Raw genomic sequence first — 18,462 nt, 5'->3', positions numbered from 1 at the left:
ACCTCTGCCGCACCCCCCCCCCGCCCGAAGCCAGCCAGCCCTACACTCCTCTGTCTCCAGCCAACCCCCGCCGCACCCCTCTGTGGCCTGCCCGAAGCCAGCCAGCCCCTTACACCCCTGCCTCCAGCCAGTCCTGCACCCCCCTGCCCTGCCTGCAGCCAGCCCCTACCTTCAGTCAGACCCTGCCCTGCCTCCAGCCAGCCCCCTACTCCTCTGTCTCCAGTCAACCCATCCCACACACACCCCTGCGGCCCTGCCTGAAGCCAGCCAGCCCCACACTCCTGTCTCCAGCCAGCCCCACACCCTCTGCCCTACCTGCACCAGCCCCACACCCCCTGCCTGCAGCCAGTCCCTGCTGCATCCCCTGCCCTGTCTCCAGCCAACCCCTGCCACACACCCCTGTGGCCCTGCCCAAAGCCAGCCAGCCCTACATCCCTCTTTGTCTCCAGCCAGCTCCGCATCCACTGCCCTGCCCACAGCCAGCACCGTACCCCCTGCCTCCAGCTAGCCCTGCTCACACCCCTGTCTGGAGCCGGCCCCATGCCCACTGGTGCCCTGCAGTTCCCAGGGCAGCAACTCTGCACACCTCCCTCAATGAGGGGGGCAGAGACCAGCTGGGACCCACACATGTGCACACCCTAAGGTGACCAGACAGCAAGTGTGAAAAATTGGGATGGGGGTGGGTGGTAATAGGAGCCTATAGAAGAAAAAGACCTAAAAATCGAGACTGTCCCTATAAAATTGGGACATCTAGTCACCCTAGCACACCCCCAGGGAGTGGCGGGGACCCACACATGTGAAACGGAGCTCATTTCTAGTTCAGGCCCATCTTTTAAAAAAAGAACTTTAGGTAGGGTTAACGTACATCTGTATTTTCCTGGACATGTCAGGCTTTTTGGTTCTTAAATTGCTGTCCGGGAGGAATTTTTAAAATTTAAATTTTCCTCCCAGAAAAATATGGACGTATGGTAACCCTATTCGTACAAAAAATACACACTGTGGCACACCATTTAAATCAGAACTTTTTATAGGGAACCAGTTAAGATATTGGCAGCTCATCACTGGGTGTGTCCCTATCTGTTTGTATGTTGGTTGAAGTGTAAGGCCAGAAGCATGTCTGCAGCTTTTTGCACCAGCACGGTATGAAAGGGAGCCCAGGCTGCTGGGTCAGAGGGCTCAGTGGTACCCCAGTTCCAGGTGGCACCCCAGCAGGGGGAAACCATCACACTGTAATTCCAGGAGAATTTCAGCATTCATTTACAACATTGCTAGGCCTCATGGTTGCAGACCACCCTAGACACTCAAAAACCAGGAGGTAAACGAAAAGCCCCCCAACATGTTTTTAAAATGTCATGAGTTTAAAGCCAAATCTGTGATTTTGGGGTGTCTGATTATTTCTGAATACTTGGGACTGGCAATAGTGCAGCAGCCTCATAGGGCTGCCAAGCTTTAGTCAGTTTGCCACGCAGCTTCCCCACTCAAAGACAAGCACAGATGGAAAGGAGCATAAAACTCTATGATGTAGGAGTTTGGATACTCCTTTGGTAGTTGATTTTCTCCCCAATTTTGCTATTTGTAATTTTCTTATTTTTTCTGCCCTAATCCATCACAGCAGTCACCTATACCCTTCAAAAATCCTAGGGCCCTTTAAATCGAATAAACTGAGCCCCCAGTGGCCAGTGTAGTGCAGCATCAGCCCTCTCTGCACAAAGGCTTCTGCGCTGGTCAATGGTTTCTATAGCAGCAGCAAGGTTGGCAAACAGGGTTGGGCAGAGACAGCAAGAGTTTCCAACCTCCCAAGGCATTTAAGCTGTTACTCTTCTGCACTGCTCCTTCCTCTGAACGATACATGCAGGAGATGCAGCCTGGTAAGTCTTGAAGCCCAGCAATGCTGTCTGCTTGTGTGTGAATGATCAGTGTGCTGTCAGTGCTGGGGGAAACTGGGAGAGGATTGCCCTTGGGACTAGTTTGTAACAAAGGTCCTGGAGGCAAGTTGCAAAGGAGACCAGAGGGTCCTTTTACTTTATTTTGAGACAAAAACGAACTGTGGCATAGAATAAAAATGCCTCCAACTGAATCAGACCTGAAGCCTGAGATGCCTAGAATCTATGTTATTAGTAAAGAAGCAGGACAGACAGTGTGGGGGAGGGGAGGAAGGAGGAATGACAATAATTATCTATATTTATATTGCACCTTTCATCTGGAAGGATCCCAAAGCACTTTCTTGACTGATGGCCAATTCAGCAGTAACATTCATCCTGCACAACCCAACTGAATTCATCGGGGGTCTCACAGTGTGTAAGTTAGGACCAAATTCAGCCCTGAGGATCAAATCCTGAAATCCTTCCCCTCACAGGGAGTTTTGACCCAGTAAGGACTAAGGACAGCCATAACTTACCCTTAAATTAATTAACTTCAACATAGGGATCACTCAGCCTAAGGCTGCCATCTGTCCTGTTCTTTCCAATATTAAACTGATTTCCTCAGGGAGACTCCATGCATCACCAGCAGTATTTGTGAGACCAGCTCTGGAATCAGCTCTAAAGTCTGAAAAACATAATCATGCGGGAAAATTGGGTTGTGATGTGCTAAAACGAAATCCACGTCACCCCACTGAGTGGTAGGATTTTACTTCATTGGACAAACTTCCAAAAATGGAAACTCAAGCACGGCTACTTAACATTTCATTTTACTATGTATGTGAATTGGAGTGTGCATTAGCAATATTTAGGCTGCTTGATTTTTAGGATATTTTTGTCTCTAAATGCAAATTGGTACTCAAAGCCACCTCAAACTCTGTCTCTTTTTTAATAAAATATGTGAATTTCATGTAAAACATTTAGTGCTTGGTATTAATCATAATTAAAGATCTTATTTCTAAACATCTGTGACAGAGAGACAATAGAGTGAGTCAAAACTGTTGTCAAGGTAAAAAAAGAGTTTAGAAATCTAAAGATGTATATTATTTTAATATAACACAACATAGCCCATAGTCAAATATAAGACCAAAAAAACCCCACAGGGTGAGGAGAGAGAATGTTAACCCAATTCTGCTCACTTTGTTCATGTGCATAATCCTATCACACTATTGAAATCAGTAGGATAAAACAAGATAAGTAGAATTTAACACTTCAAGATGTATCTAAACATTACGAAGGTTGAAAATGTGCATCAAACCTTTGAATTTTAAAGATCATGTCAATTAAATATCTGCATCAATGATATATTCCTAGTGTGTGCATAACAGAGTGTACTGTGTCATTTCTAATTCCAGAAAAGTCAAAGAAATTCTCTGCTTCAAAAATGACTCACACACGCAACTTGGCACCTAGTTTCAAGTGAGTAGAACAGCAGTATAACACCTCTTAAGGATTTTCTGTGAACTTTGTTTCAAAAAGATATTTAGGCAATATTGGGATGGACAGTACTGTGTTATAATCTGACTATATATGCACATTACCTACCACTGGAGCCCAATTGGCTCTTTACTTGTATAGATTTGTCAGACCGTTTGCTTATTGTAAAGCTACTAGCAACTCTTCCTCCAAATTAAACTACCTTTTAAAATTGCTTTCCTGGCATAAGTGAAGATAGAATCCCTTTGGTATTCCTTGTTTAACAGAAAAGTTATTATTTCCTTTAATCTCAAAAGTGTGCTAAGTGCCTTGGAGTGTAGACAAATGTCACAGAGTCCTTGTCTCAAAGAACTTACAGTCTAAGACAATGTATAGGAGGAGGAGGAGGAGGTAGTATACCGATTAGGAAACAAACTACAGATTAACAGTTTGATTTTAGGAACATGCTGAACACTCTGGTCCTGATCTAACAAGGCATTTAAGCATATGCTTAATTTTAAATATGATTGATTCCAGTTGATTCAGTAGGACTATTCACTTGCTTAAGTGCTTTGGTGGATCGGGGCCAGAGTAAGGATGTTAAGCTTTCTTTTCCTCCCTCTTTTTCCAAGGCCAGGTCTACACTCTAAACTTACATTGGTATAACTATCTCGCTCAGGGGTGTGAAAAATCCAACCCCCCCCCCCCCCCCGGGCAATGCGGTTATACTGATCTAACCCCTAGTGTAGACAGCACTATGTTGGCAGGAGAGCTTCTCCCATCCAATAGCTACCGCCTCTCACGGAGGTGGGTTAGCTACCCTGACAGGAAAAGCTCCTCCCATTGGCACAGTAGCATCTTCACTGAAGTGCTACAGCAGTGCAGCTGTAGGACTTTTAAATGTGCCAAAGGGAAAGTCAATGGGAGTTTGGTGCTTAAGGGTGTGTCTACACTTGCAGAGTTTTTGAGCTGTAAGTTTCACCGGTGATAGGGAGCTGGTGAAAGTAAAGCGCTGGTTTGTGTAGTCATTTAATTCCTTGGATGTCAGAGTGTGTTTACATTAGCAGCACTTCCCTCTCCGATGAGAGCAGTGCTCGAGGGCAGCTATCCCATAGTGCAGCTCTCTCCAGTTTGATGATGGGTCTTGTGGGAAGGGACGGGGGGGTGATCACAGGGCATCCTGGGTTCCTGCACAGCTTCCTCTCCCCAGATACTGATCAGCTCCAATAGCTCACTATTGCTCCAAGCAGGGGATTGGGAGCAGGAATTGTCACCCAATCAGATAAGTGAGCACTTGCCAAGAAAACAGGAAGGAGAGTTTCAAAGCTCCCAGAGCTTTACAGGGGGAGGGATGGATGTCTGTTTACCTGGCAACAGAGCAGCAGAGCTGCTGGCTAGAGTGGTCACCTTGGCACTGTGGGATATCCTCAGGAGGCTAAAAGCTGTGTAAACAGGAAGAAAAACATGTCTTCACTTGCAGATGACCACAAAAGCATCACCTGTAAGAGCTGTACACCTCTCATGGAGGGGGTTTTCTTTTTGCAGTGAAACTTCTGAGTTTCACTGCAAAAAGTCATTGGCAAGTGTAGACGCTCCCACAGTTTTTGCACAAAAAAAGGGACTTTTTCTGCTTTAAAGGGCAAGTGTAGAGATGCCCTAACTCTCTTAGGCCTTGTCTACACTGGCACTTTACAGCGCTGAAACTTTCTCACTCGGGGTGTGAAGAAACACCCCTCCTGAGAGCTGCAAGTTTCAGCACTGTAAAGTGCCAGTGTAGACAGTGCACCAGCGCTGGGAGCTACTCCTCGTGTGGGGGTGGTTCTTTTACAGGGAGAGAGCTCTCCCAGTGCTGGTGCTGCAACTACACACCCATGTTAAAGCGCTGCCGCGGCAGCACTTTAACGCTGGTAGTGAAGACATACCCTAGATGCTTTTGAAAAACTCCACCTTTGCTCAGAATGAGATGTCCAGCATTTTTCGCTTTCCTCCTTATGACTGGAAAGGTCTTAATGGGCTATTTCACCTTGAATGGTCCCTTAAAAATATGTGTTAACTCCTTATGCTAAACAATCGGTTCCACCTTGTATTTAGCTGTGACGTTCTGAGGCCTGGTCTACACCGGGTGGGGGGGGGGGGGGCAGAAATTGATCTAAGTTACGCAGTCTCAGCTACTTGAATAATGCAGCTGAAGTCCATGTACTTAGATCGACTTACCGTGGTGTCTTCACCATGGTGAGTCGCTTGCTGCAGCTCCCCCATCGACTCCACCTGGGCCTCTCACGGCAGTGGAGTACAGGAGTTGACAGGAGAGTGCTCGGGGATCAATTTATCGCGTCTAAACACAATAAATCAACCCCCGCTGGATTTCTCACTGCCTGCTGATCCGGTGGGTAGTGTAGACATACCCTGAGTACATTTCCCAGACCTGAACAAAAGCGCTTTGTAAGCTAGAAAGCTCGTCTCTCTCACCAACAGAAGTTGGCCCAATAAAAATGATTTTCAAATTTTTTAGGCTGCATACCCCTTTCCAAATAACGTAGTCTACCACATATCCCCAGCTGAGATAGAGGCATACTATACCTGTGATTAGATTGCTGAGTCTTACTAAATAAAGTGCATTGTCCATCATTACAGGATTTTTCTCACATACCCCTTGATGAGAGCTTGTCTAGCCCTAGAGACACACATACCCCAGTTTGAAAACCACTGAAATAAAAGATATTACCTCACCCACCTGGTCTTTCTAATTTCCAGCCATAGGGAAGCCAGTAGAAGAAAGCGTAGGAGGGGAAGGAATATATCATGCAGCAGAGTCATTAGGAAAATGATATTGCATTGTGAGCATTGATGATGTGTTTGTCTACAAATGTGTGAGAGACTCCGCAGGGGTACCTAGGCTTGTGAGGCATGTATGTTTTTTAAATGAATCACTTCTCCCCATAGCCTAATAGCACAAAACTAGAATTTTTCTTTTTAAGGAAGCTTGAAATTCACTATTTCTAGGTAACTTGGACTATTATAGTTAACATTGCTAACACCTTTTCACTCATTAAAAGGGGGATAAAAGAGAAGAGCTTCATTTAAAGGCCTCAAATTTCACTTGTGTGTGACAAATATTTACAATACTTCAGAGCAGTAGAAATGTTTCCATGATTTAAAATCCAAGGGAAATAGTGTTTCTTTAAGCTAATCCATTCCCTGCAGTGTTTACAGCCCATCCCAGCCATCAGAACATTGCGACAGTGTATAAATATGAAAACTGGCTAGAAACAATACCGAGATGGATTCGTTCCTTTTCAGTGTCCAACATAAGCATAATGCTAAATGATTTTTAATATTCTTTCATTTTTAATAATACAGTGTAATTAACAAAATGAGTCAGGAATATTTTTAATGCTCTGTTGGACTACTTCCCTCCCTCCACTGGAGAACCATGCAAGGGGGGGCCTGAGAAACTCTGGCAGAACCTCCTGTTGAATATCTTCTCACAAGGAAGGAGTTGAGCCCCTCTGAAGTTTGGGGGAGCCATGTACACAAAGCCTTCCCAATACTCTGCAGCACTCCAGTCTCTCCCACCCCTTGCTTGCCTGGCTCTGCTAGAAACTTTTACACCTTGCCACACCTGCAGCTGCATGTTCATATCCTCTTCACTCACAGGACTGGAGCCTAGGGCCCTCAGCTATTTAGCAAATAAAGTTTTAGGGCCAGATTATGGAGGCTTCAGGGCCATAAAGGAACCACAACTGTCCTGGGGAGAATTTTCCTATGTCAGCAGCTATGCAGGGCTGTCATAAATGGCCCCCCTGTTGCAGTGTAGGGAAGATGCAGGGGTGTGTCTGCGTAGTGCTGAATGTTACAGGGATTTCTGGGCTGCTTTGCAACCCTGCTGTAAATAAAAGCAGTTCAGGAGCTGCTAAAACACATGCTTGTGCCTATACCAGCCACCACAGCAGCCCAGAATCCAAAGGGAAGGAGGGTACAAAAGATATATGAAGTCACCTTCCCCCAGTCCCACCCCAAGGCTGTGCGTGTAGTGCTATGGTGCAGCTGTAAAGTGGTGTCTCGTTGTTCAAGCTGCAGATGTGGTGGCTGGATAGACACAGGGGCCATCAATAGTGTGAAATGGTAGGTGGAGAAGTCCCAAGAGGTTGAGAGACAGCTGCAGAACAACACTTGTGGGCGGGGAAGGGGGAGGGTAAGGAGATGAGACCAGACTGGAGTGATTCAGAAGAATGAACACAGCTGAGAGAACATCCCATCCTGGAGATCACAACTGGCAAATAGCATTGACTGCTTAGCACAGCATTCAAACTGTTAACGCCCGACATGGCACATGACTCTGTCATAGCTTTTGAAAGGCATGAAATAAGAGACCTACAAAAACCCAGCAGAGGAAACAGCTTGGCATATATCATGAATTTTATTTTCTTCAAACCAACCCCACCCCCCTCCCATCTATGTCATTGATTGATTGAGCTCCTGCTGTCTGCACACTGCCATCTGAGAAGTGTGAGAACTCCAGGTTGCTGAAAGATGATGTCGGAGAAAAACTCAGTTCTCACTTTTTGTTTGGGTGCAGCAGAGTCACATACCTTATTCTGTTTAGCAGCTACAGCAGGGAGAGCGTGCACTAGGACATAGGGTCTCCCCTTCCTAGACAGGTCTCTCAACAGGTAAACAATTACAGCAGCATTTATACTTTTGTTACAGACAATAATAAGCAACAGCTGCATTTTGTTTATACATAGGTCATCCTGATATCTTGTTTTTCCTCACTTAAGAGACTCCAGTCTGTGTTTCGTATTATCTACACAAGGTCGAAAAACAACTTCTCACACAGTTCTTTTCCACTCACCTCACACAATCCTCGCTTCTACAAATCTTGCCTTATTAGGGTTACAGTTAGCCTAACTCTTGCTAACAAAGACTGTCATGCATTAACATCCCCTACAAATCCCTGTCAGTTCTTTCTGTACTTCCACACTCCCCCTTTTGTACTTCTAGTACAACAAATGTTTTCAAACCTCTATTTGCATTAAGCCATGGATTTCAGATTCTACATCAGATGTTTCAACCTTAGGGGTTTTGATTAGATGTAATGGCAATGTGTGATTAGCATGGACATGAAAGGTATTACTATCATCATGTCTTTTACAACAACAACATAATCCTAAGCTAACTAACAGCAATAACATTCTCATAATAATATGATGGGGTTGTTGTACAGTTTTGGTCACAAAGCACAAAGCATCACACTTAGTACACAAATAGACATTCTATAAGCTGTATGAAAGGCACACTTTTCAACTTGATATATATTTTGAAGCATGTGAATTTGCCCTTGTGTTTTAGAGATTCTTTGAATCTCTGGTAACAATGAAAGCAAATTTTGAAATTGATCAGGTACTAAGCTGGTCCAATTAAAGGGTATCTGGTACCTAAGGCTACTTGCAAAATTCTATCTGCAGGCCAGTAAACAATATGATTGCCTGCAGTGGTAATGAGATTTAAATGTATATCTTGCAATGTGGTGGTTCTAACATACACACAGTTATCATTAGCTTAAAAAAGTAGGTGTCCTGTCAGGATAGTTCCTTGTCCTCTACCCTCCAGATAACGCAGTCATGAACAGTGACAACTTCTCCTGGCTTCAGGTACGGATACACTGAAGCTGTGGGGGTTCTAACAGTCAAAATGTCCATTAACTCCCTATTCCTATCCAAAATATCAGGTGTTATTCTAGGGGCACTGACTATAAATTAGTTAGGTATACCAGGTGGTCTCATCTCCCAGATGTCACGGTGAATAATCCAGTCCCACATGCATCCTCCCCGTGGACCCGGCAGGATTCGGTATGTGGGAGCCCACACCCCTCTAACCGGTCCATACGCTTGGAAGGAGCACTGTGAATGTCCACACTTCCACCCAGAAAGTCTCCAGTATGTCTCCATGACCACAGATCAGATGGTACTCCTGATGTGTCTGTAAGGGCAGTGGGCCAAGCCTGGTGCTTAAGATCACTCCGAATGGCCATCAGCTGGTCATTCAGGAAATTTTGAATTTCTAAACATACTAGATCCCACTGCAATGCCTTCCCAGCCTCAGTGATATTCAACACCATCTCTGTCAGCAACTTCTGGGTCATTGAACTAAGGGTGGAAATAACATGTAACTCACCAATTTCTGGGTTAGCTGAGCTCCAGAAATAAGGCTAGTGGCCTTTTCTAGTTGGCCCAATTTCTCATTATGTTCTTGGCTTTTAAGAATATTCCAAATGGCTGCTGCACTATTGGTCCCATCCCATAGGGATCCGGTCAAGTCCCTCTTCTTCCAGAGGAAATAACCCAGGTCCTCTGTTGCGCTAATCTAATGGCAGGCGTTTGTGGGCAATCTGGGTATGCAGAGGTGATCTGGAAACTGGATAAGGGCAATGTAAATTTGACAGTCCCTAGTGTTGTATTAATCACAATCCATTGATATCCCAATACATCTCTTTTTGGTGTAGTGCTATATCACATCTGTTATTTAACAACTCTCAGGTACTTTCAAGAGGCATTAACATTCAGAGCATAGGAGGGGGTGTATTGCAGTAAGGTACAGGATACTTTATTAGTCACTGGAATGGTTTCAATACAAGTAAAATTTCCAGTGGCAGAACAAACTCTTTGGGTATTCGTTTAATTAATCACTAATTGGGTGTCCAAGTAACATTAAGGGCCTTTTTCATGTAACACAGTATAAATTCCAAGAATAGCCATCATATCTACTTCACTATAGAACCCATCAATTTCAATTACAGATTCTTGGGGTTCATTTGTAATGATATCATAGATTTCTATTTCCACTGATCCATTTATTCTCCACTCAATTGTTTGCTTATATGGGATATCCTGAACTTTACACATTTTTCTCCAAACAATCTTTAAATAGATCACTAAAGTGTGAGGGCCTTGGCCATTGGTTTTATCAAATAGATGGCATTGTCTGTATTTGGATGTATTACAGGAGTAATAGTATAATGGAGAAGATGGCAGGGGCAGTGGCAACAAAGTGCCTTTGGTACTTGTCATTTAAAATCCAATTAGAGAGAGCAATACATGCTGAAGGATTTATCCAGAACACAGGGCGCAGCCTGAAGAATAAATGCCAAAATCCAATCAATACCACATTCCCAAGAATGAGTCCCACAATTCCTTCCTGCCAGTGTATAATTCTTTGTTTCTCTACCAGATAAGTTCTTAATGTCCTTTCTCGTCAGGAATTCCTGAACTTTGGCAATTTCTGTGGAGTGAGTGTTCCTTCTTTCCCGAAACAGTCATGGTTCAGCATCCTACAGGGGAGAGGTTACTAGCACATCACCCTGTAATGGTTTTGCTTCTTCTAGAAAAATTCAAAGATATAGTAGGTCTGTCAGTGGATGAGGGTTACTAGCGCTTCATCTTGTCCTTTTTCCCTGCTGTCCAGAAGGCACAGCAGAGCTAGAAGGAGAAATAGGCTAATCATCAGTAGGAGAATCCTCCCGAGGCGGAGGGGTCTTTTTGCAGTGAGAATCATGGGTCCAAGCAGTCAGTCTTTGGCACTTCACAGCTGTGTTGGTAGTCAGCAGGACTTAATAAGGGCCTTTCCAGCATGGAGCCAAAGCAGTCTTTCGTAGGTGGACCTTTACATGGATCCAGTCTCCTGGTTCCAAGGAGTGGCAGGGCTGCTAGGGTCTTTGGGTAGCGCTTCTTCACCTGTGAGAAAAGAAACCTATCACGTTTCATTAGTGCCTGGCGGTGTTTTGCAGATCTCATAGCTGCTTGAGCACATTCAAGCCCCGCCCCTTTTTGTGGTTGTCTGCCAAGTCTTAGCTGTGAGCAGTGTCCTTGAATGGAGCTAGTGTCTTATCTTTAGCATGAGCTTGCTAGCTATTTTTTCCAGTTAATTCATTCTGTTCTTTTTCCTTCTTCCCTTCTTGGCTTCTTTTAACCTACAAAGGAAACTTCCACTCTTCACTAACACACTTTTTCCCAACAATGAACACAAACATTGCCATTATACAGTACATTAGTCTTATTATTCAATGTATGCCACATATACCCTTCCACTAAAATAACCTTATTACAGAGCTTTGGAGCAACAAGCCAGGACAAGAACACCCACTTTGAGGAGTTCACTCAATACAACCTCTAGTCCTATAGCTTCCCACCATCTCCAGCTCTCTGGCTAGAAATCTGAGGTAGCCAGAAGGATCCCATGTACAATATGGGGAGTGGGTTAACTTTTCATGTCCTTGCTTCCAAAGACTGTTGGTATGCAAATTTTAATAACAATTTTCAGTTAAAAGATTTGGCCAATGAAGTTTCTTTTTCTTACTTAAGGAAATGTATTAAACTTTAGTATATCACATTTTCCTGATTTATCCAAACACTTTGTATTCCAAGTTGAATAAAACAAGTATCTGCATTTTATTTTAGCCCTTCTGTTTGATTTTAAACTAGACTATCCTATAAAAATATTAAACAACAATTCTGGCCACGAGACAAACACCACAAGAGAAGACATAGAACACAAAACATAATTCCTATTGTGCCAGTAAATGCATGGTATGTTGAATGCTGTTCAGCTGGCATCAGTTTTCTCTGATTATCTGAAAGACAAAAAACAGAGGTCTACCCCTTCTGGGCAGTCAATCATTGCTTAAATATACAAATACCCTTGTTGATTTCAGGCAAAACAGAGGAATTACCCCATATTCAGCGTATCAGCATTTTACTGGCACAATAGGAATTATATTTTGTGCTTCTATGTCCTTGTGTGGTGTTTGTCTCGTGGCCAAAATTGTTTGTGTTTTAATATTTTCATAGGATAGTTTTAGTTTAAAATCAAACAGAAGGTTAAATGCAGAACTTGTTTATTCGACTTTGTAATACAAAGTGTTTGGATAAATCAGCCATGTGATATACTAAAGTCTAATACATTTCCTTAAGTAAGAAAAAAGAAAACTTCATTGGCCAGATTGTTAATTAAAACATTGTTGTTAACTTTGCCTACAAAAGTCTTTGGAAGCACGGACATGAAAAGTTAATCCGCTCCCCATATATGTACATGGAATTCTCCTGGCTACATTCAGATTTCTAGCCAGAGCGCTAGTTTGGGGAAAAAACGCTTAAATTGGGGGGGGACCACCCCCAGGGAAGTTGTACAGGCGTGAACTCCCTTGAAGTGGGTATGTGCTTGTCCTGGCTTGTTCTTCCAAAGCTCTGTACAAGTTATTTTAATGGAAGGTATATGTGGCATACACTCGATAATAAGCTAATGTACAGTATGAATGGCAATGTTTATGTGTTCATGGTTGGGGAAAAAGGTGTATGGAGTGAAGAGTGGAAGTTTCCTTTGTAGGTTAAAAGAAGGCAAGAAGGAAGTAAGTAAAGAACAGGAATGGAATTAACTGAAAAAAATAGCTATCACGTTTCAGTTCTTAAAGATAGACACTGGCCAAATTTCAAGGACACTGCTCACAGCTTAAGACTTGGACTGACAACCCCAAGAAAGGAGGTGGGCTTGGAATGTGCCCAAGCAGCTATGAGATCTGCAAAACATTGCCAGGCGCTAATGAAATGTGTTAGGTTTTCTTTTCTCACAGGTAAAGAAGCATTCTCCCAAAGACCCTAGCAGCGCCTACACGCCTTGAAAACAGCGAGGACTGGATCTATGTAACGGTCACCAACAAAACGACTGCTTTGGCTCCATGTGGAAGGCCCTTATTTAAGTGCCTGCTTTGACTACCAACACGGCATGTGAAGTACCAGGAGACTGACTGCTGGACTCTACTGCTTCTCACGCAAAGACCCATCACATCAACATCGGGCGAGAAATTTACCTACTGATGAATAGCCTATTTCTCCTTCTGTGCCTTTCGACAGCAGGGTGGAAAAAAGGACAGGTGAAGTGCTAGTTAACCTCTCCTTGTCCACTGACAGGACCTACTGAGCCTTTGGATTTTCTAGAAGAATCAAAACCATTACAGTGTGATTGCGGTAACCTCTCCCCTGTAGGGATGCGGAAACCAGACTGTTTTGACAGGAAGAAGAAGGAATGCTCATTCCACTGAAATGCCAAAGTCCAGAATTCCTGACTAGAAAGGACATTAGAACTGATCTGGTGAAGACACAAGGAATTATACACTCCAAAAAAATGGCAGGAAGAAATTTGTGGGACCCTGCTTGGAATGTTTGGTATGATTGGATTTGGGTTTATTCTAACGAGGCTCTGTCCTGTACACCTTTTTGGATAATTATTCAGCATGTTATTACTCTCTCTAATTGGATTTTTTTAAATGAACAAGTACCAACAGGCACTTTGTTGCCACTTCCTTTGCTCTCCACTTATACCCCTGTAATACATCCAAATACAGACAATGCCATAGTGATTTAGTATAAAGATTGTTTGGGGGAAAAAAAAAAGGAAAAATATTTTTAAAGTTCAGGAATATCCCATATAAAGTGAACAATTGAGTGGGAAGAATAAATGATCAGTGCAAATAGAAATCTTACGATATCACTACAAATAAACGCCAAGGAATTCTTGTAATTGAAATTTGATGGGTCCGTAGTAGTAGATATGATGGCTATTCGGAATTTGTACTGTGTTACATGAAAGAGCCCTTATAGGTTATTTGCGTTACCCAATTAGTGATAATCAAACATAAACCACAAAGAGTTGTTCTGCCAACTTGGAAATTCTACTTATGTTGAAACCTTCCAGTGACTAAATAAATGATAACTCTTACCTTTTAGCAATACACCCTCAACTCACTATGTCTATTAATGTTAATGCCTCTTGAAAGTACCTGAGATATTAAGTAACTAAACGAACAGAATGTTGCTATAGACTACACCAAGAGAATGTATTAGGAATATCAATGGACTGTGATTAACTACACACTAGGGTCAATCCTGCCATCAGTTCAAAATTAAATGCTAAAGGGGCCAATAGATTAGCAACAGAGGGCCTGGTGTTATTTCCTCTGTGAAATAGAGGGTACTTGACGCGTCCCTAGGGTGGGGCTAATAGCAGCAGCCATTGGAATACTTAAAAGCCAAAACATGATGAAGAAATGAGGTCCAACTAGAAAAGAGGCCACTACCTTATTGTCTGCGAGCTCAGCTAACCCAGTACAGTAGAGTTGGTGAGTTACATGTTATTTCCATCCCTTAGTTTCAGATGACCAGAAGTTGTACAGAGATGGTATTGAATATCACTGGAGGCTTGGAAGGCATGCAGTTGGATTAGTATGTTTTAGATTTCAAATTTTCTGAATAACAGCTGATGGCCATTCGAGTGATCTTTGAGCACCAGCTTGGTCCACTGCCCTGTATAGACCAACATCAGAGAGGGACCATCTGATCTGTGTCATGGAGACATACTGAAGACTTTCTGGGTGGAAGTGTGGACATCTCACAGTGCTCCTTCAAGCATGTTGGACGTTAGGGGGTGTGGCTCCCACATACCCCAATCCGATGCGGTCCACTGGAGGATCAGTTGGGACTGGATTATCACGGACATCGTGGGAAATTGAAACCAACCTGGTATACCTAACTATTTTTTAGTCAGTGCCCCTAGAATAAACACGACTATTTTGGATAGGTAATATGGGGTCAATGGACATTTGACTGTTTAGAGACCCCTGCACAGCTCAGGATCCATAACCGAAGCAGGAGAATTGTCACTTTCATGATACTGTTTGCTGGAGGGTAGAGGACCAAGGAACTATCTTGCACAGATACACTACTTTTCAAGCTAATACAGCTGTGTGTATGTTAGAACCCACCAATTGCAAGATAACATTTTAATCTCGATTACCGATTCTGCAGGCAGCAATCATATTGTTTCTGGGCCTGCAGATAGAATTTTGCAAGTAGCCTTAGTTTCCAGATACCGCTTTAATTGGACAGCTATACGATGCAATTTCAAAATTTGCAACTATTAGTTACCAAGAGATTCAGGAATCTCTAAAACACAGGCAAATTCACCAGTCTTCAAAATATATACAGGTTGAAAAGAGCTACGCCTTCATACAGCTTATTAGAGTGTCACTTATTTGTGTACTATATGTGGGATATTTTTGCTTTTGTGACAAAACTGTAACAACAACCTCTAATATTATTGCTGTGGATATTATTGCTGGCATTGTTGTTAGTTAGTTAGGAATCGCTCTATTGTTTGTTGGTAACAAGACATAATAATAGTAATACTATTTATTAAGATGTCATCTAATCATGTATTGTTTCAATTACATGCCAATGAAAAATTCCCTAAGGTAGAAACATCTGATGTAAATCAGAATCCATGGCTTAATGCAAATTAGAGATTGAGAAGTATCTGTTGTACTAGACAGTACAAAGGCGGGAGTGTGCGAAGAGCGAAAAATTGACAAGGATTTGTAGGGGATCTTCATGCACGTCAGTCTGTTAGCAATGAGTTAGCCAGCTGTAACCCTAATGACGTTGAGATTTGTATTTAGCGCAAGATATTGTGAGGCAAGTAGTAAAAGAACAGTGTGAGAAGTTATCACGACCTTGCACTGATAATCAAATACGTAGACTGGTGCCAGAAGTGAGGGAAATAAGATAGCAGGATAGCCTAGTGATAGAAACAAAATGCAGCTGTGCTCATTATTGTCTGTATTATTGCTTGTATTTGTCTGTAACAAAGGTATAAATGCTGCTGTAATTGGTTTACCTATTGAGAGACCTGTCCGGGACGGGCAACCCAGTGTCTCCTAGGGCCTCCCTCCCTCTTATTGGCAATTGCTGGAGAAATAATAAAGTATTTGATTTGCTGCACCCAAACAAAAAAGCAAGAGAGACTTGATGTTTTTTCCAACAATAGTTTTCAGTAGAATTTTAAGTTTTCAAAAATGCTTTGTTATTTTGAAAATGCCTTTTTAGAAAGCAAATTTAGTGAGGAAACTGGGAGGATACTATTATGGTTTTGAAGTTTTTGCCAGTTTGTCCAATTTCGAGAAGTCACCTTATCTAGATTTTTATCAAACTTTAAAGTTTTGTGATTTTTTTTTCCAAAATTATTTGATTAAAAATTGAAATTGTTGCGGAAAACAAAATTGGATTCCACTATTTAATATGGCAAATGTAAATTTAGTACAGTGTTGTGTGTTCAGTTCATAAAGGCCTCAGGTGGAATGCAATCAGATTATACAAGGAATACAGAGAGGAACAGTTTGTAAGTTACAAACCCAGCTGATCTTGAATACCAGAGGAGTTGATTGCAGGTTTGATCCACCTCCCCCTTAACTCCCAAACAATTCTTCCTTTGTATACTGCTTAGGACAAAGAAATTCCCTTACCACAGTTGATATACTGTAGGTTCTACTCCGATATTCTCAGCCTTGACCTAAACAATAATAAAGATATCTGAACTGAGCCATTATTACATAACCTATCTGTGGACAATGCAATTCTTATTTAGACCTACACCATTAATCAATGGTTTATTTTTTCATCAATCACAGAACAACATTCTTGTCGTCACCAGTGGTTCCTCTCTGGACATGCTGAACACAATTTTCTTGGTCTGTTGGTCAAAGGCCGGTCTGAGTAAAAGCTATGCATATTCCTTCATTTGCTCCTACCCACCTAGGTTCAAGCTAAGTACAAGAATTTTCAGTTTGATAGGTGGCAGGAGTATTAGAGTTGTTAAGTTAAAAAAAACACTGGCTATCACAACAGGATGGTTACGTATCTATAAAATGATAGTATTTTAATATTTACTAACGCTTTTAAAGCCTAGCTCTAGTGTTGTATATTTTTACTTTGATCAGCTTCATTCATCATATACAAGGAACAAAAATCCCAGTAATGATCAAATACATGTGTGATTATCTACTTTTGTATTACCCCCATTGTCACAGATTACTGAGAAACCAGGTGTTTCTTAGTGAATTGGTCTTGTCTCAGAATTTGCTTGTCCCTTTTGGTACATACAGTGTTCTATTCAACTGAAAGACTTATCATTCACTCTGTATATGAATGACTTAAGAAGAAAGTTATAATTTGATTGGCAAGAGGATATATGTTTCACGTTAGGAAGGCCTTGCTAATGTGATTTTGTTAATTAGGCAATTGTGGGTTTTGGATTTTTTTTTAAAAATAGGTTTTTCATAACTATAGTTCTTTGAATGTCATAGATGTGTTGGTATAAATGAAACCTATCAAACAAAACTAAACAGTTTCCTATCCATGAATACATGTTTCTTGTTTACAGAGGCCCAGCTTCTGTAACTCTTTACGAGTTGCAAAAAGTACCAGAATACACAAATGGATGGTTTAGTTTCCCAAGAAGAAGGTTGATCTTCCAAGGAAACTTCTTCTGTGAGTCCACATATAAGCCTTTTCTTTGGTTCCACTGAATGAATGCCTACTTTTTAGTCAAATTTCATTTTCGTCATAAAAACTCAGTTGCTTTTGTGATTTGAAATGAAACAGTGCTTGAAAAATGTACCTTTTTTTCAGAGCTTACTGCCTCAAACAGTGAATTCTTAGATATGTGTTGCACATTGTATTTTTTCTGTCTTTGCTACCTCTGCACTGTTTCATTGCAACATTTTTTTCTATCCAGACTTTCACTGCAAACAAGAGTTATGCTGAAGAATGCAAATCAAAACCATTTTTGTGTTGATTATTGTTCCTGTTGGATTTAGGGAGGTAACCATGAAATCCAGGAAGATTCAAAAGTTCGCATTAGTAGTACAACATAACTGTCAAAAGAATTTGCCTGGAGTGACATCCGTGTGCTCTTGCCTACCTGTTCCTGATTTATTGCATATTGCCCTTATAGTTCTGGTCTGTCTTCAACTACTGATAGAAAGCTTTGACAAGAAAAGAGTTGGACAGCATTTAAAATCATTGGAACCTCCCAGACACCAGCAAAATCTATTTCCTCTACCAATCTCTCAATGCTCCTTAACTTTATAGCCTGCAGACACAAATATAATGTGAGAACAGATTGTAAAACATATCCATTGGAAGATGAGGTGAATCCTCTGGTTAAATGGTGGTTTGATCTTACCAAGTTTACCATTTTTTTTAAAATCACACAGTTGTGTGTTTCTGAGATACATTCTTTC

The 18,462-nt window shown here is 41.9% G+C and overlaps 1 protein-coding gene and 1 long non-coding RNA gene across 2 annotated transcripts in view; one reads left to right on the top strand and one right to left on the bottom strand.

Annotated features, from left to right (window-relative positions):
- Nucleotides 1-1,727: 1,727 nt before the first annotated feature.
- Nucleotides 1,728-18,462, top strand: part of LOC116816683 (uncharacterized) — a 63,338-nt gene continuing 46,603 nt past the window's right edge. The window contains exons 1-2 of the mRNA XM_075063087.1: nucleotides 1,728-1,868; nucleotides 3,275-3,338. Of these exons, the coding sequence (XP_074919188.1) occupies nucleotides 1,850-1,868; nucleotides 3,275-3,338 (83 nt within the window). The 5' untranslated portion in view covers nucleotides 1,728-1,849. The remainder of the gene's footprint in view (nucleotides 1,869-3,274; nucleotides 3,339-18,462) is intronic.
- LOC142046393 (uncharacterized) lies at nucleotides 11,244-12,058 on the bottom strand. Its single transcript, XR_012655366.1, has 2 exons — nucleotides 11,908-12,058; nucleotides 11,244-11,304 (listed from the first exon to the last, which is right to left on the bottom strand). It is a non-coding gene; the product is annotated as an uncharacterized LOC142046393 (long non-coding RNA).

The sequence above is a fragment of the Chelonoidis abingdonii genome, chromosome 2, assembly GCF_003597395.2.
Source record: "Chelonoidis abingdonii isolate Lonesome George chromosome 2, CheloAbing_2.0, whole genome shotgun sequence".
Lineage (NCBI taxonomy): Eukaryota > Metazoa > Chordata > Testudines > Testudinidae > Chelonoidis > Chelonoidis abingdonii.
This window is presented reverse-complemented; position numbering and strand designations above follow the sequence as displayed.